The sequence below is a fragment of the Sceloporus occidentalis genome, unplaced genomic scaffold (genome assembly GCF_023333645.1).
Source record: "Sceloporus occidentalis isolate IW3139 unplaced genomic scaffold, rSceOcc1.0.p SCAF_3, whole genome shotgun sequence".
Lineage (NCBI taxonomy): Eukaryota > Metazoa > Chordata > Lepidosauria > Squamata > Phrynosomatidae > Sceloporus > Sceloporus occidentalis.
The window spans coordinates 201,339,358-201,358,976 of record NW_028316983.1 but is presented as its reverse complement, the minus strand read 5'-3'; the positions used below and the strand labels follow the sequence as shown (position 1 = coordinate 201,358,976).

The window sequence follows — 19,619 nt, the reverse complement described above, 5'->3', positions numbered from 1 at the left end:
CAAAGGTGAAGAGGAAAAGCAGAAGGAGGAAAAAGAGACAGAAACATTTTAAAAGCCTCCAAGAAAATGGGACACTGGATTAACCAATGGTTGTTCCTACTAAAATGAGACAGTTGGAAGGCATGAAGCTGCCTCACACCACTTAAGAAGATGACTGTCCCGGAATGTTTGGAAACTACTCTTGGTGCAGAATGTTTGGACAAGACTGGTGACTGGGACCAGTGGCAGGGAGCATCTGGCTACCTTGTCAGAACAGCTTCACTGGTCTGTTTCTGAGCAGCATTCAAGATGTTAGCTGTGATCTACAGTATAAAGGCATAAAGACTGGTCCCTGCTATCAAGTTACGTAGCCCACTGCCCAGGCTTTGATATATTTGGGAGAGACCTCCCTTTTTGATGATGTCACCCACCTAATCAGATCCGGTGGGAACACAGGAGAGGACAAGGCATTGTTGGTGGCTGGCTTCTTTCATGTCTTTTAATCAGCAGATGAAGACTTGCTTATTTTGACAGGTTTAAAGGAACTGACTGGAGGAAAATATAAGGAAAGAGATTTTAACTCTTTCTATTTCTTGCTTTTATAACAAAAATGTTTTAATTTTTAAAATAAAAATATAGTTTAATTACATTTTAACAATAACTCATACTTTTAACAACAGTCACAATTCTGTATGTCTCAGTGTAGCATACTGGTATTGTTGTGGACCTAAGCTAGACTGAGCCATATACCACCCTATTCTATGTCTTATTGAAGTGGGTAGGATAAATGACACCCTTCTTCCCCTGATCTGGAAAAAAGAAAAAAGGTGACAGCAGTGGGACAGAAATGGATGTTTTAGTCCTGTTCCAATACAAGGACCAGGGTATTATGCAGGTTATTATGCATAACCAGGGTGTTGTGACACTCCAAATGTTGTTGGAGTGCATTAACCCTAGCCAGCATAGCCAACAAGCTCTGGAAAACCAATACTGTATTTGCCCACTTTGCTGCTAAGGGAAATGGTGGAAGGGGGAGAGAGATGGCATCACAGCAGCATTTTGAGGCTGGTCATTTCCATTCATGAAGTTCAGCAAGAGAGAAAGGTCAGAATCAAGGGTGGTTGAACCAGAGGAGTTAGAGCAGGATGTAGCATGATATCAAAGCAGAGGAACAAAAAAGAAAGACTAAGGCAGTTGTAGAAGTGGTGAAGCATACACTCAAGACACGAAGGTGAATTCCAGATTGTTTCAAATAATTCTAGTCTTTGTACAGTCAGCTCTTCCTACCCACAGGATTGGAGCATCCGCAGATGGCCTCACACCATTCTCCTCAATGGTGGCATATGCATTCCCCATTGGGAAAAATGGACTTGAGGTCCTGCAGAATTTGCCACCCTCGGGGGGGGGGGGGGGGAGGGTCCGAAATGGAACCTCTGTGGATGCAAAGGGCCAACTGTATATAAAATGCGCAGCCAAATTTTAAAAGCCAGGTTTTAAAATGACCAAAACTTGGCTACAAATTTATGGAAGAAACTTTGGCGGGGTACAGACCACCAGAAAGAGGCAGCCAGTGGCCACCTCTCTTTTCTGTGTAACCGTGGTGCAGCAACCAAATTGTGCGGCACGGCTACACTGAAACAAAAGGACAGATAAAAAGCGGCTCCTTTTAGCGCTGCTGCAAACTGCCTGCAGCGGCGCGAGCATGTCGCTGCCACTTGCGCCCATCTGGAAGGCGTGCAGCAGTGATGTCACAGCTGTGCGCGCCGTGTATACAGCCCCGCACAGCTGTGATGTCCTGGTGACATCCTAGAGTTGTGGGGTGTCTGGAAACGGTGTCCCGAGGCAACCCTAGCACGTCACCAGGACTTGCTAAAGGGCCTGTGTGTACAGGGCCTATGATTTCCCCAGCTTTTACTACAACAAGTGGTGCTCGCCAGAAGTAAGCTTGTTGAAACTGATGACACTCATAAAATAACTAACTGCTAACTTGTAAGAATAAGTATTACTCAAGGTAACATTCCTTTATTAAATAATTGCGAACAACATTTTTTCAAGCTCCCCTGAAGACCAAAACTGAGCAACAACGTTGTTCAGAAAATTAATCCAGTTGAAAAGCCAGTGTGGTGTTGTGGTTGAATGTTGGACTAGGATTCTGGGGATCAGGAACATTACCACATGAGCTTTGTTCTCACAACAATCACCTCTATCAATGAAATGGAATTATGCTGGAATAATGATGATGATGACGACGATGATGATAACAATAACCATAATCACACAGCTTTTCAATCATGTGACCGGGGCTGCCACTGCCATTGTTCTCTCTTCCTGCCTCCACCTTAATCCTGCCTCCCTGCCCTATGAACTATGCCTTTCAGTTTACTTTATTTTTATGTTAAAATTTTCATGCAGTTTTGGAGCTCTGTTACTGTGCGTGAGATTTTTCTTTTAAAGAAACCAAATTAGGATTTTTAAAAAAGGGAATCAAGCCTTCTTGGGAATAGAAAGGGGGAGGGGGGAAGGAGGAGGGGAGGAGACACTGACACTGACTGACAATATCACAACTGGCCCAGCAGCAATATTTTGCACCTAGGGACAAGTGCAATTGGGAAGACATTGACAGGTTCCCCCACTGTCAGTGAAAAGAGATGCCCTAACTGCGCTTGGGGGACACAGCAGCTATGGGTCAGAGGTGGCATCATGTGATAAATATTACCAAAGTCACTTTTTTCCTGATCTAATCATGGTTTAAAAGTCACATGTAGTACACACACAGGGATGAAATTCCTTCTTGACTTAGAAACCCTTTGGATAAGTCAAACTTTCAGCTTAAGAAGAAAGCACTGGCAAACCCTTTTTAAACAAACTGTGCCATGAAAACCTTGTGATAGGTTTGGTGTAAGCTCATCATAAATTGGAAATGACTTGAACAACATCCCTAACCAATGGATATGGATTTTTTTTTACTACTCAAGTGAAATTGGGAGCCAGAGTGGTGTAGTAGTTTGAGTGTTGGGACTATGGCTCTTGAAACCGGGGTTCAAATTGTGACTTGGCAATGTAAACCCACTGGGTGACCTTGGGTAAGTCACACTGTGTCAGCCTCAGAAGATGACACTAGCAAACCCCCTCTGAAGGTACTTGCCAAGAAAACCCTATTATAGGTTCACCTTAGGGACAACATAAGTTGGAAATGACTTGAAGGAACACAACAACAACAGGCACAATTTAGTGATTGTGGGTATTTCAGTTCCTCAGCAACTCAAGCTAGGTACCTCTTATTAATAATCTGATTCCATCTTGGCTCTGCCCTATCTGGCCACATTTCATACCACTCTTACTCCTGGCACTGCACCAGGCTTTACCAATTCAAAACTTGGCAACTGCAAACAGAAATGAAGTCATTAGAGGGTCACTTAATGGTGAATTTAAACTATGAACTATATGTGGCCCATAAGCATGGTATATCAAAGCATATCCAAAAAATGATTTAAATGATCAGCTAGTAAAGACTTTCATTCAAGGTAGAAGGGAAACTATTTTAGTCTGTGGCAGCAAATACAACAAAAACAACAAAATTGTGCTATGGCATATATCTGATAAAGTTAACTGGAGTCCATGAAAACCTGTCAAATAAAACTTGTGAGCTATTAATCTGCTTGATTGCTTTGGACCTTCACTGATAAGGGATAATCAGCTCAAGGCCACCATCTGAGATATACAGTCAAATTGTCTAGTAAGTTTTTGGTTCAACTGCAGACATAGAAATTTTGTCCAGAAATGGTTAATTAATAGCTTGCACAGGTTATTTCAGTCCAGTGAAGTCAGTAAGTGATCCTGCCGAATATAAAAAGTGGCACTGGACATCTTTTGAATCAGTCTCAGGCTTTCAATAAACCATTGGTTCATACTCGACATCTCTTTATAGTTGTCTTAAGATGTTAGCTTTGCTTTTGATCTGGGGAACAGTGGTGGTGCTGTGCTGTAGCTTTTGGTTTTCTGTGGGAAGAAGGCGGAGGTAAGAAGGAGTCTTTTCATGCATTCTTTGGAAATTTTATTCCTTTAACATCTTATGTTCATTGATTTAACAAAAGTAGCTTAGCTATTTACTAGGTAATTTTTTTAAAAAAAATTCAGGTGTACATGTGTTACAGAGGATCAATAGGGATGCCCCCCTATTATCTAAATATCAAGAAAAATAAATAAATAAATATACACATGGAAGAAACATCTGTGTACAAGCTAATAAATTATGTGAACTGGAAGACTAAAAGCTTTATTTAACAAACATGGCTAGTATCGTAGTTTCTTTGAAATCCGCTGGTTATATACACAATGTACGCAGTGTGTTTCTGATTTCTCCTATATTGGCTTCACATTTTTTTAATTTAGCTTTTCTCCCTCTTGAAATATATTAGTTTTTTAAAAAAGCTGAAATCAGTCGTGTGTACTGCTGATTAAATGACAAGGTGATGTCATACTTAAACATAATTTTCTCTTCAAATCCAGATAAAGAGGAATAAGGAAGGATATAGAAACATTCTGCTGATTAAAGCGTGTACTTATCGTTATGTGTCTAAATGACCCTTGAAAACGACCTCTAGCAATAATCACTGTCTCACCACCTTCTTCATCGATATTACTGTCCATTATTGTCTTCTTGTTTAGTGATTTTTGTTGTTTTTATTAGTAAATGCTTAAAAACACCTATATATTCCAGTGAAATAAGCCAATAAATTGTTTGACTTTAGTATTTTTGCAAATGAGATTAATTATCAATAATATTTTTAATGTTACATAAACTAGGGTGGGGGGAGAGAGTACCTGGCCTCAGGGATCTGCCTATGCTACATCCCTCAAAGAATTGCACCTCCCCTATTTCCCAGCAATTTTCTATGTTTTTTAATACACACACACACACACACCATCCCTTGCATTCTCTTGGGAGCACAGAGAACAATTTATTCATGTTTTTGGGCCTCCATGCTATTTTCCAAAATGGGAAGTAGCTGGAAATCACGTCTGCTTTTGAACAATAGTCCTTCAAGCCTAAAGGAGCTGTGTGTGTGTGTGTGTGTGTGTGTGTGTGTAACAGGGTAAAATTAGCTCCCTATATCAATATTTGTTGGCATGGGGGTGGTCTTGTGGCTGCATAAAAATACTTGAAGATTTGCATGTGAGCCACAGGCTGTACATTCATCATCCATGAAACAAAAGCTTTTTTTGTTTGTTCCTTTCCAAGAATCTCGTTTCTGAGATTCTGCCAGATTCTGAGTGGTATTTTTGTTTTGGTAATTATGCTATTGTGATCATATCTATGGCTATTTCTTTAGACGTTTTGTCAGTCCATTTGAGTTGCTCCTAGAGCAGCTATCATCACTGAAACCACAACTGTTTTCTTTTCCCAGAAGTGCTGAATCCATGTTACAGGTTGAGTCTCCCTCATCTGGAATTCTAAAATCTGAAATACTCCAAAATCCAAAATTGTCCACATGGGAGGCTGAGATAGTGACACCGTTGTTTTCTGATCATTTAATGTACACAAATTTTCTTTCATGCACAACATTATGTATAAAATTACCTTTAGGCTATGAGTACAAGGTTTATACAAAATGTAAATGAATGTTATGTTTAGACTCAGGTCCCATCTCCAAGATATATCATTATATGTATGCAAATATTACAAAATCTGAAAAAATCTGAAATCCAAAACACTTCTGGTCCCAAGAATTTCAGATATGGGACTCAGCCAGTATTATTGTTCTTGTTGGTCTTTCATATCCTATTTCATCCTCAGCCTTAGGACTCAGTGCAGCTTACAAAATTAAAACAAGTGCAGATAAAATTCCTTATCGTTAAGGCATACAAAGGCTGAAATATGATTAAACTATAAAGGAAATTTAAAACAGCCTCAATAACAAATAAGACAATATGGCACTTGTTAAAAGCTCTCCCGCCACCAGCAGTTAGTTCTATGATACCTGTTGAATAAAAAAAGTATTTGGCTATCACTGGGAGGACAAGATGGAGGGAATCATTCTGGCCTCTTAAGGAGGGAGTTTCATAGCCGGGGAGCAGCCACTGAGAAGGCCCTTTCCAACATTTCCACCAGAAGTACAGGTGAAGATGATGGAATGGTGAGAAGAGCCCTTCCCTCAAATCTCAAGATCTGGGCAGACTCATATGGGGGGATATTGGGCTTCAGATAGCCTGGGCACTCAGAGATTTTAGACAATTCTTAGATGTAAATATACAGCTTTTCAACATGTCAAACCATAACTTGCATGCCCCTAATTTTGCTGTATTTTCAAACAGCCAGCCAGTCAGTTCAAGCTGGCTTGGTTAAGCATCACAACATGGAAATGGGGCACATTCTTCATTGGCTTCTACCTGTGGGAGGCTGTTTTTGCACAGATTCCTATTACAAAACTAGGACTAATAGACTTGATTTCCACACCAATATGTAGACATCAGCTATAGCAGGCATATTGTTCAGAAGTGCAAACAAAACAGAAAAGCTGAAAGTTAAAGCAAATAGATATTGCATCTGCTGTAGTGAATGGTCTACCAAACGTAGACTTGGGCCACCTGCCAAGGTCCCCAGAGGTGGCTTCTTTTATTCAGCTGTTCAGATTTTAACATATATACTGCCATTCTACCAGACAATAATACTTCACTGTGTTAATTTGGTAATCAAATGTTATATGGGCAATCATATTTTGCCATGAATTATCACTTCCATTCTAGGATAAACCATAACACTCCCAAAATATAAACAAAGTAAAAAGTGGTATGTTTAAAACAGACAGCAAATTTCATTGAATTTGATTTACAGTAGGTGCAATGTATTCTCATTATTGGGGCTATAACAAGCTTCTGTATTATGCTAAAGTCATTATTTGTTGGTTATCTACATCTTCTTGGTGGATTTATTACTCAGAGGAGGGCAATTCCTTCTAGCATTCATGGAAGTGGCAAGTTATAAATAGATGCTTGCTTACATAGCAAACTTGAAGGTCAACCCTTAATTTACAATCTTAATCTACACTGTTTATATATATTGCCTTTTGCAGACATCCAAATGAGCCACCCTTAGAAAATGGGATACTGCCATACCTTGGATGTGCTTTGCAATTTGGAGCCAATCCACTCAAATTCCTCAGGGCAAGAGAAAAGAAACATGGCCCCATTTTCACTTGTCGACTGGCTGGAAAATATGTTCACTTTCTCACGGATCCCTTTTCGTATCATGCAGTCATGCAACATGGAAGACATCTGGACTGGAAGAAGTTTCACTTTGCAACCTCTACAAAGGTAGCTCTTGAGAAAAAAATGTATTCAGTAATTATGATCATTGCCATTAGTTTATTTGTATGTTAATTTTCTATTATAAAACTGTGTTCAAGGTGGCTTGCAGCGACATCAAAAAATCCACATAATATTACATAACAATAATGCAGGCCAAAGAGGCAGGGATCTGGTCTATCAGGCCTCGCAGCCAAATGGGCTGATAAAGTTGAATTCCTTTTTACATTTAGTTAAAGGTTAAGAACCAGTGCAGTATAGTGATTTGAGTGTTGGACTAGGATAATGGAAGACCAAACTTCAAAGCTCTGCTCATCCCTGGAAGCCCACTGGGTAACCTTGGACAATGGTGGCATTCAAAATAATTAACAACCCAGTTCTAAATGTTATTATTTTTTGCCCAAATGTATACATGTTAAATAAACATTTTCAATTGTAGTGTGATTCATCATTGCATTAATGTAGATGCTGGCTTTTTTGCAGCAGAGGACTGGGGATGGATCAGAGTTGGGCACTCTTCAAATGACTCTCATCCTCCTTCCCTTCCTCTATCTCTGCCATTCTCCCTCACTTTCCTTCCTTTTTTCTTTCCTGTTTGCATTTCTTTCCCCAAACAGGGACTGTCTATGAGGAAACAATCAGGTTTCTTTTCTCCTCTTCTGTAGCCTTCCCCAGCTGGACGTGCCATTGTGGCAGAACTAAGGCTGGCTGGGAAAGCTTTTGGCTTGCTGCTGCTGCTGCTGCTGCTGCTGGAAAGGCTAGCTGGGAAGGAATCAAGGCATGTGCCAGTCAGAGGGGCCAGGTGTAGTAAAACATTTCATTTTCTATCAGCACAATAAGTGGTTTGGTGAACCTGACAAATTTTAACAACCAGTTTGGGAAAACTGGTGCAAACTGGCTGAATGACACCACTGATCTTGTCCAAATCATAATCTCTCAGTCTAAGAAGAAATCAGCGGTGAAGCTTGTCTGAATAAATCTTTCCATGAAAATCCTGTGACAGAGTTGTCATAAATTATAGTAGGCTTGAAGACACATATTAGCAAACATTTGCTTCAATTGTTTCTGTGTCTACAAGGAATGCTTGGCTCCACATAGGTAACAGAAATTTACTTTGTGCTGTTAGATGAATGGATACAATTGATAGCACCCACCTAGAAATAGTCAAGTGTTTGCAGTATTCTTCAAAAGCTTGTGAGATGCAATGTGCTGTACCTAAATGTATGCACAACCACTCCCTTTTCACAAGGGGATGGGGAAAAAGACTGGATGGATGAATATTGCCATAATGAATACAATTTATGTTCATTATATTTGGTGACAGGCATTTGGACATGGGAGTATTGATCCAAGTGATGGAAACACTACTGAGAATATGCAGCAGACTTTCACTAGAACACTGCAGGGTAATGCCTTAACGTTTCTCAGTGAAGCCATGATGGAAAATTTGCACTATGTCATGGTGGAATCAAGTGAAGCAAAAATGAGCTCCAGTGACTGGGTCACTGATAAGCTTTATGAATTCTGCTGTCGTGTGATGTTTGAATCTGGGTTTTTAACCCTGTTTGGTACAGAGTTTAACTCAAGCTACAGAAAGATTCTTTCTTCTACCCAAGAAAACCAGAGAGCACGTATCCTCAATGCCCTGGAGAACTTCAAGGCATTTGACCAAATCTTCCCAGCTCTTGTAGCAGGTCTACCAATCCATCTATTCAAAAGTGCCCACAGTGCACGAGAGAAGCTAGCTGAAGCTCTGCTCCATGAGAACCTTAAAAAAAGAGAGAACATTTCTGAACTAATTTCCCTACGCATATTCTTGAATGATACTCTCTCCACTTTTAATGACAAAGAAAAAGCAAAGACCCATCTGGCAGTCCTGTGGGCTTCACAAGCTAATACAATACCTGCTACCTTTTGGACCTTGTTCCATCTTCTTAGGTGAGTACCTACTTATGTCAGGCTACAAGACTGACATTGTTTATGCTATCCTATTTTCCTTTGTTGTTTCTCTGATAACAATTATACTGGCCTACAGTTTATCAAGTGGAACTTAATATGGTGGACAGGTTTTCACTTGGGAAATGATATATAGTGTCCTGCATCCCTGATTTCCCCCTCCATTTCCCCTAATTTCTGATCAAGATCACAGAACATATGGTTATCAGCAGTTTCCAGCCATAACAGATAAGTGGGACTTGAACTATGTTCAGAAGCAATATGTATCTAAAAACTGCTTCTAGAAAGAAATATGGATTATTGCCTTTGTGGCTTGTTCCTGTATTTGTAATCTGACAGGGCTGCTTGAGAACTTGGAAAGTTATGTTTCTTTGAACTTACTGAGGCCACAATTCTCTTGGAAATCTGAAAGCAGGGGAAAGGATCTCATTGAATTCCTTTTTTACATTATGGACATTTTGAATACAACATCCACTCCTATTACCACTTGGATCACAATACACATAATACATTTTTCCAGTGAAATATTTTCAGCCTCACACAAGTTATGTTTACATAGGCCTAGTCTAATAAGTAAAAATAAGCTTTTACCCTAGAATACAGAACTGTATACGTGCCTAAATTCATGGACTAAGGGAAGACTTAGAAATGTAGATTAGTCATCCATTCTAAGCTGGTTCCACTTTTTAAAAGGCTATTCCTTATAGAAACTAGTTTCACACCCATTTTTTTACTTGTGTTATTTACTCTATACCCTTTATAGGCTATTGTCCTCTTAACATTCAAATATGAATTTAGATCTAAGATCTGTTGGTGTTAAAATATGCAATATTCTGGCTCCCATAGCTTGATCTCCTAAATGCCAGGACAGACTGACTTAAGTAATGTTGTTCCTCTTCAGGGAACAGGATCAGCATTTGCTGGGATGAAGCTGGAGTTTGACAAGTAAGACAGAAGTTGGCTTGAACATAAGAAGGTTGCAAATAGCCAGAGCTCCTGTACAGGTCGTCCATGGTATTGCAACCATACCTTCATGGCTGGAACCAACTAGTGTCCGTTTTAACTCTTTCCAAAATTGCTTTCCAAGATACTACCATAGTTGGTAAAAGCATGCCTGCAATTTACCCTCATCATGGGACATTTCCATCAGCAGTGACTGAAATCTATTTAGTTTATGGACTAGACAATGGCTAATATCCTTCCCCACTGCCATTTCCTTCTCCTTTTATGTCATGACTTGTTAGATAGTAAGCCTGAGGGCAGCAAACTGTCAAATTAACAATCTGTAAACTACTCTGAGAGTATTTGTTTCTGAAGAGCAGGGTATAAATACAAATAATAATAATAATAATAATAATAATAATAATAATGCAATTTCAATATGTCTTTTTAATTTCAGGAATCCAAAGGCAATGGAAGCAGCTACTGAAGAGGTGAAAAGGGTGTTAGAAAACATTTCTGGAAATATTGGCTCAAATAGGAAACCTATTCCCTTGAATCGAAAACAACTAAATGACATGCCTGTATTAGGTACAATTGCTTAACTCATGTTCTAGTAGCAAACTTGCAGCACTTGTCCTTGTGTGTGTACGTACTTTCAAGTCACCTCTCGACTTATGGTGACCCCAGGAATTTCATAGGGTTTTCTGAGGCAAGAAATGCTCAGAGGTGCTTTTACCAGTTTCTTCCTCTGAAATATAGCCTACAGCACCTGTATTCATTGGTGGTCTCCTATCCAAGCACTAGCCAGGGCTGACTCTGCTTAGCTTCCAAGATCAAACAGAATCTGGTGCCTTTAGGTGATTTAGGCCCTAGTGCTTGTCCATACCTGTGATCAATAAAAACAACTGCCAATATTTGGGGATCATTATTTATGATTATCAACAATAATGTTATTAGTATTGGTCACTATTAAATATTTTACACCAGTCAGATTCTTTTTAGCTGTAATGATATTCCCAAGAAGAACATTAAATTCAAGAGATTTTGTCACCAGTGACCTTCTCTGGTTGTAGTGCATCACATTACTTTCAATTTTGCAATCTCTGCAGTAGCTCACCTTACCTTGTATCTAGGTTAAAGGTGTCTTTTGTTCCCTATCCAGATAGTATTATCAAAGAAGCAATAAGACTCTCCAGTGCATCCATGACTGTCAGAGTTGCCAAGGAAGATTTCATTTTGCAATTAAGCAGCAGTTCCTACAGTATCCGCAAAGATGACATTGTAGCTCTTTATCCCCAGCTGTTGCATTTTGATCCAGAAATCTATTCTGATCCCCTGGTGAGTAATTACAGCTTCAGAGAAAACTGCACACATCAGCAAAACTTGAGACACTGCTTGCAGTAAAGCACTTGACATCAATATTTTTGTCACTCTAGCATGCCAACACGAGATGAATTTGAAGGTAGGTAACATAACCAGATTCAGAGAGGGATTAGCTCAGTATTCAGGTTGTAGAAATGACCAAACACTTGGCACTAATACTTGAATGTCAAATAAGCTATAATTTTGTACAATATTAGGATTAAAGAGACCCCAACACATTTATGTTGCAGTAAGCAAGAATGTGATATACTATGTCCCTCTTACTAAAGGCTGATGTTCCATGACTGTCTTAACAGTTGGATTGCCTTATCCAATGGAAAGGATGTACATGTATGCAGGAGATATCCGGTTATGCTTATGCTTGTTCCCAAGTTCCAAATTGTTCTAAAATTGCCCTTAAAGTAATTTTAAAGCTAACCAGAAAAGATTACTTATAATTACACCAAAAATAGTTGCTTACTGGTAATCATGACTGGAGTAGACTTATTGAATCAAATGTTGTATGGTGACTTAGCACTTACATAAGTCCCATTAATTCCATAAGCCTACTTTAGTTGTACCTGTTGAATTAGAATCAGAGTTGGAAGAAGCCCCATAGGCCATTGAGTCCAATTCCCTGTTCGAGACAGGAAATCCAAGTAGAACATCTCTAGTAGGTAACTGTATAGTCTCTTTTTGAAGATATCAAGAGAAAGGGACTTACCACATCTCTAACAAATTGGTTCTGTCATTGAACCAAGAAGCTCCTTCCAACGTTCAATTGAACTCTACAAAAAACAAAACACCCACAAAATGACAAATTAATAAATCTCAAGCTCTGATTTTAATATTATTTAATTGAATGTATTAATTTTATTAAAATCTACTTATCTATTTTAAAAAGGTCAATTTAGAAAAACTTGAGAACACAAATTTGTTGAGGAACTCTTTTTATATATACTGTACCAATTCAAGTATTCAGGAAACTTTAAATGATAATGAGTTTACAAATGCATTTTTGGACTTTATTGCAGACATTCAAGTATGACCGTTACCTTAAAGAAGATGGAGAAGAAAAGACAACTTTCTACCGCAGTGGTCGCAGATTAAAATACTATTATATGCCATTTGGAACGGGACTTGCAAAATGCCCTGGAAGACTGTTTGCAGTTCATGAAATCAAGCAATTTTTGATTTTGTTGCTTTCCTATTTTGAAGTGGAACTCACTGACAAGAATGTGAAATGCCCTTCTTTAGATCAGTCACGGGCAGGACTTGGTATCTTACAACCTACAAATGACATTAATTTCAAGTACAGATTCAAAGTTCTGTGAAGCGTATGGAACAAAATTATTTCTTTGTATCAGCTTCAGAAAGGGTCAAAAAGACCTCCACAATGATTTTGCTCCAAAGAGCTTGGAGAAACTGTCAACATTGCTCAAATGTATAGGAAACATGTGCATTTATATATCTTATTTTTGGACACATTGTGGGAACACTAATAAAAAGACACAGCCCGCTAAGGATGCAATTTTATGCACCTTTACCTAAGACTATGTTACTGGTGGACCTTCAGTGGAGTTTTTGTCACAACAGGAGAAAAGCATGTTGACAAGGGGGTGTAACTGAATATCACTTCTCTTGAGAGGCTGGAGAGAGGTTACTTCATCACACTCTATACAACCCCCTTGCGTCATGCTGCCTTTTACGTATTTGCAAGCAAAGGTTGTAAACAAGCATGGGTTCAGGGGTTAGGATTTGGCACACTTTGACGGATTGTATCACACTATCACTGATCTCTGGAAGAGCATGAAAAGCTGATGCAAATAAGGTTTTTTGCTTCCTTGATGCTTGTTTAGTGGCATTCAGAGTAATTGAACAGCAAACAATCAGTGCTTTGTGAATAAATCCAATTGATCATTCAAGTTAGAAGAGACTCATTTAATCAACAGGACTTATATAAGTGCTGACTTAACAAGTCCTGTACATTAAATGGGATTGTTCTAGTTGTGATTAACAATTGGATTTACCTCATAATGTTTTGTTTGTTTGTTTTTGTCAAATGAGAATGTATGTGTGTGTGAAGGGAAATGTAATGTTTTTTGTTGCTGATTTTATATGACATTACTTTCTTCAATAAACTATTTCAATCACTGTTTATAAGTAAATAAGTAAGAAATGCAGCACTTAGTGCACAAAGTGGTGGTGGAGGAAGAATCCTTATCCTCAGTAGATTTCCTTTAGCTCAGGTAATTAATTATCTGTGAGGGTTCTTCTCATCCTCATACACTGTTCAGCATCAGTGTAAGATACCAAGAAAGTTGTTAGCCTGCAACACATGTTTATGAAAGATCTTGAGGAAAGCTCAGAAAACACAGGTTTGGGTTATAAGCAAATTGGTTGGTTGGTTTGGTGAGAAGGGTGGTTTGCTTATCAGTAGACCAAAGTAACCCCATGGGAACAAACACCTCTTCTGCCACTTGACCCTTTTTTCACTGAAATCCAAAATATGGTGCCAGTTTCCTAATCTCAAAAAGTGATCCCAATCTGTGCCATTATTTATATAACCTATAATAACTTCAGTTGACAAAGCTTTTGCCCAAATTAACCTTCATGCTCTAGGGCAGGACATTTTATTTTCCCAGTCATGTTTTGTTGTTGAATCCACACAGAAGTAGCCGTTGGAGTAGAAATTCTACAGTCTTGTCACCTGCACAACTATAAAAAATGTCACAAGATTTCAGCCATATATCATGTACCCATTTTCACCCAACAAGCAAAAACAAACAAACAATCAAACAAAAACACATGGACAAAAGAAAGTCCCAGCAAAAATTGATAATGAGGTACTTTTTTGTCCCAAGAATGTAATGCATTTGGTAAAAATTATTATAATAAAAAATCTTGTGATTTGGAAAATCATGGCTTGGTGAGTCAAAATGATGCACTCTGGTTGTCAGCAGGTTACAGAAATCAACCTTTTTTCTACTGTGGGTTGGAGAGGGATTCATTTGGGTCAGGAAATATCCCATAATATAAGAACCCCATGTTTTATTTGTTTTAAAATTTAATTTTGCTTTACTTTAGTTCACCCTGTATTTTCTGGTTCTAGTTGTTCTGGGGAATCACTTGATTCTGCACATAAACGCATTCCCTTGGACGTATGGCATCTGTATATCCTTCAGGCCCAGTGTAATGGTTTGAGTGTTGAACTAGGACTCTGGGAGACCAGGGTCTGAATCCCTGTTCAACCATGGAATCCCACTGGGAGACAGTATGCAAGTTAAACTCCCTCAGTCTAAGAGGAAGGCAGTGGCAAACCTCCTCTGAACAAATGTTGCCAAGAAAACCATGTGGTAGATTCACCTTAGAGATGCAATAAATCAGAAATGACTTGAAGAAGCCCAACCAAATTTTTTTTTACTCTTGATAACATTAGAATTTTCATAAAATACTCTATTACTGGCTTTAAAAAATCATAGTGCAGGAAAATCAAAGAACAATAGGTTCACAACAAGGAAACTTCCAGTGGCTAACTCAGATAACAATTTGAAGAATAGCAGAGTTGTTATTATGGTTGTTTATTTATGTCTCACATTTTCTGCAAACCTGGGACTCTATCACCCGTTTATTATTAGCACTAGACAGCTAGAAGGTGGCTAACAATAGCTGAAATGGTAGAAACATTTTTCATGTCCTTTCTTTTGTTCTCAGCTGCTTTTGAAAAAGTCTATCTTCTTTAGACTTCCCCCCTTACTCGCAATATCTAATAAAATAGTTGTGGGAAACATAGGAAGGGGGCCTGGTAGGGTAGCTTGCACCCTAGCTACCTGACATTCAAAAAGTGCAAATAGGATTTGTATCAAAATTCTGCAGTGCAGAATAGTCCTATTCCGAACTCTAACCAATCAGCCATGAATCATATTATTTTAAATACCGGTAGGTGTTTTGGACATGTGTGTGTATAGTTGGGAGCACAAGCCATATGCCTTGGCTTGTGCTAAAGTACCCCCGGACTTCAGCACAGTAAACATGATACCTGATAATCACCCTAGAATCTACTCATCTAGTCTGACAACTTGGAACAGATTCTTTGCCATTTTGTTCTATGTTATCAAGTGGTCTTTATCAAATGCAAACACTCCTTAGACAGGACTACAAGTAAACATTTAAGAGGTCTAGAAAGCTGGGACTCAATTTTTCCTCTATAGTGAAATGAGGCTTCTAAACCATCTTTTCAGGAAACATATCCCAGCAGAAGACACACAATAAGTTTAAAGAGAGCAGGAAACAGTACGACAGAGGGATTATTGTACTTATTGAAGGAGAGAGAGAAGTGATTAAGAAACAGAACTTAAAAATATATATGAAGAGAAAATGTTTTTGCTTCTGCCTTCATCAGTTGTCAAAGAGCTGAATCTCTCTCTCTCCCTCCCTCTTTAACACTATAACTATATATAGTTATATAGTTATCTGTTTGTCTATCTTTCCTTTGCCCTCCTGTTCAAATTGTGGTTAGAAAATCAACGTTAACTTGGAATAGCAGGAATTTATACACATGGACAACAATGACTGCAGAAAGACTAGCCCAGCATTTCACCATCTGAACTAGCTGCGGAGGGGGAGTCAGAAATGGTATTTTATTGCTCCTCTTGAAGTCTCCCATAATTTTCTTCAGCTAGAAGGCCAAGTTATATAAAGCCATACAACTTTCCTAGGTCTGGCTCACTAGCTTGCTGCATCAGGTGTACTGTATGCTGCTATCCTGCTACTGGGGTTGAAGTAAGATTCAACTGCCAGTCCAGTCAGCATATGTACATGGGTTGATATTGGGGGATGCCATGGACTAGGGAGGCCATCTTGTCCTTTACTTGATGCAACCCTAAGGGCATACAAAGTCTTGGGGCAACCCTAATCTTTAGCATTCTTGGGGGGAAAAACCTATGGGTTGTTTTCCTCCTATATATAATCTTGTTTATGGTCCCTCAATATCTACTCCTCAAGGATATAATTCCTAAATTAGAACACATTTCATAAGATTCAGTACCTATTTTGGAACATAATAATAGTAAATTTTTGATATTAAAGAGTTTTGTTCCAGCCCAGATAAAGGGCTTTGTCAGATGGGCCAAATGCCTCAGGAAACTGGTGTATTTGTTTCTGCAGTTCTTGTTTTTTAAAATTTCAAATGACCTTTCTGATGTCCAGGACTACAGTATTTTCTGGCAATTCTTAGAACTACTTGTAACTTTTTATTCCCACCATTGCGGGGGGCAGGTGGAGTCCTTTTTTAATTCTGCAATATACTGAAACAACAACAAACAAAAAAGTTTCCCTCTGTTCCTCCTGTCTTTCTTTTAGACATTTTATTTGTTGTTGTGTGCCTTTAAGTTGTTTCTGACTTATGGCTACCCTAAAGCGAACCTATCATGGGGTTTTCTTTGCAAGTTTCTTCACAGGGGGTTTGCCATTGCCATCTTCTGAGGTGGAGACTTATACCACACCATTTTAAAAAAGGAGAACATTTCCCCTTGAAATCATAGGATCACTTCAAGAAAACGTGTCCCTTTTTGAAGCATCCTCAGAAAAGCTCTATTGCAGATCCAAGAAATCACTAAAAACATCCCTCCCCAAAAGAATGGAACAAGCAGACATGGAAGTGGGGTGGGGGCAGAAAAACCTGGCAAAATACAAGGAACTGTGTTGTAAGAACTCACATTTCTTTCAACCAATCTGGAAGAACACAAAGACCACACAAAACCATATGCAACCAATGACTTAAGAGAGAATGGGACCATACCTGTTGCCATGTGTCCTTAAACACCTATTCAATCCTGCACAAAGAAGTATACATGAAACTGACCTACAAATAGATGTTTCTTGATAGATCTCGCTCAATCAATTGGTAGACACATAGACATAGAAACATAGAAATAGATGATATAGCCCTTGGCTTAGAGATCATGGGGAAGCTGTACTTATACACTAAAGCCAACTGCATTGCTGGAGGCTTAGACATGATGGAACAAACTTGGAATTCTATAGGAGTAGGCAACAAGAGGGGTAAAATGTTATGAGATGATAAAGATGAGACCATAAGAGGTTACTGTAAGCATATACCCTTTCAAGAGAAAGAGCGACACAGAGACACATGAAGCACCAAAGGTCTCGTAGATTTCTGTGGGTTTTTCGGGCTATGTGGTCACATTCTGGAAGAATTTATTCCTGACGTTTCACCTGCAGCTATGGCTGGCATCTTCCAGCCATCAGGAATAAATTCTTCCAGAATGTTGGGAATAAATTTTTCCAGAATGTGGCCACATAGCCCCAAAAAAACCCACATAAAACGATGGATGCTGGCCGTAAAAGCATTCTTCTTCACATTGAAGGTCTCACTTTCAAACTAAGGGACTGTGCTTCTGAGGCTATTGAGATCCTTTCAGATCCCTTTAATCCATTGTGTGGACAACGTTTTGGGCTGCAACTTCCATGAACCTGAGAGATGGCAGAGAAGGCAGAAAAGGGGTGACTGATATTTGAATGGGAAGGGGGGGATTTCTGAGAGGAAGAAGTGAAAGAAAAACAAAACAGTGATGATATCAAAGGCATCTAAATTCAAAGAGCAAGAAGAGGGATTGTGGTGTTGGCACAAACTCTTCTTCAAGGCCAGACCAGACATTTTGCTGCCTGAGGCAGAGCACCAAATGGCACTTCACATTCACCAAAGTCAATGTAATGTACATTGTATCTAAAGCCAATCATTATTATAGCACATGGAGCAGAAAAAATTTCAAGCATCTCTTCTCCTTCCCAAAAGTAAAAAATGCACAATGACCAAAACTCTGGTGCCTGAACAACTATCTAACTTTGCCTAGGCGTGCTCATTTTGCTTACTACTTCTTGGCCTCAGATATTCTTCCCAACTGAGTTAATTTCTCCTACATGAGTTCGTTTTTATCAAAGGAGATAAGTTATGAGTGGTAAAGCCCTGTTTGCTCTTTTCACCTCCACCTACCCCGGTTTCTATGGGGAACACAAACATCTGGCTCCATGTCACAGGTAGTTTGAGCTTCAGGCAACCTCACAGAAATACGTGTCTTTTACAATACACCAGATAAGGCTCATTGGAGCTCTGTGGTTATTTGATAAGCATGTATCATAATGCATTTAGCCTTGAGCATACAGCCTTGAACAGTACTTTCAAGGACCTTCAGTAGTATTCTAATATCTTTAATCACCAATACAGTAAACTGCACCATCAATTTCCTTGAACCTTTGAACAACTGTGATTTTTCCATTAAATAATGCTCTCAAATATTACAGTGCAAAATACATTATATTAAGTAATATTGTATAGTCCTTGATTATGATTATTGTGCTAGCTGTACACACAGTAGCTGCATGACTGATAGAGCTGATTCATGGCAAGGTTTAACGCTCATTCGCTAGGATTAAAACCCCAAAACATTGCTTTGGATAAATTGTGAAATGTTTTCTGTCTCCAATGGGGATTCTATTGCACAATGTCCAAAATCTAAAAGAATGTTTATATATACAAATCAAGGTGTTCTACACAAACACCTATAGAGATTAAGAAGTGTACCAAAGTCCTCCACAAACTACCCACCTCCATCTTTAGAGACATCCCTTAGTGCATCATATTTGCTTATGCCACAAAGCAGTGTACCTGATTAGTAATCAATGCAATCAAAGCAGTGAATACTGACTCAAAAACCTTTTAAAAGAGTATATTTATAGAGCACTAACCATTGTGGCTCCTTGTGAATCCAATTAGACACATAACTGGAATGCCCTATGTCTTATTCTGTTTTGAAAAGTAGTATACTATGGCACAGAAGACACAAAGAAGAGCTTTATCAGCTTTTCCATCACCACAGTTTTGTTGATGCTGATGATCACATAACCACATCCTTGCTGTTTGCTCCAGTTGAGAAAAATTTCATACAGCAATTTCAGATGGGTCTGGGAAGGAGGTGATTTTCCTCTGGAAAATGGTAGGGGAGAAAAAGAGTGAAGCCACAGTTCATTAATCAGTGTGGAAGAAACAATATGAA

At 38.9% G+C, this 19,619-nt stretch overlaps 1 protein-coding gene across 1 annotated transcript; it reads left to right on the top strand.

Annotated features, from left to right (window-relative positions):
- Positions 1-3,917: 3,917 nt before the first annotated feature.
- On the top strand, positions 3,918-13,272 carry CYP7A1 (cytochrome P450 family 7 subfamily A member 1). The gene is made up of 6 exons (XM_089517357.1): positions 3,918-3,997; positions 7,053-7,293; positions 8,609-9,222; positions 10,640-10,770; positions 11,345-11,520; positions 12,579-13,272. Exons 1-6 carry the CDS (start codon positions 3,918-3,920, stop codon positions 12,876-12,878), a joined length of 1,542 nt encoding a protein of 513 aa, XP_089373483.1. The 3' UTR covers positions 12,879-13,272.
- The last annotated feature ends 6,347 nt before the right edge of the window (positions 13,273-19,619 follow it).

What these genes read in the sequence shown, in the direction of transcription:
- CYP7A1 (XM_089517357.1), top strand. Translation starts at nt 3,918, where the DNA reads ATGTTAGCTTTGCTTTTGATCTGGGGAACAGTGGTGGTGCTGTGCTGT. An exon ending in ACTTTGCAACCTCTACAAAG is followed by an intron (nt 7,294 to 8,608) that starts GTAGCTCTTGAG and finishes ATTTGGTGACAG; the next exon opens with GCATTTGGACATGGGAGTAT. An exon ending in AAATCTATTCTGATCCCCTG is followed by an intron (nt 11,521 to 12,578) that starts GTGAGTAATTAC and finishes ACTTTATTGCAG; the next exon opens with ACATTCAAGTATGACCGTTA.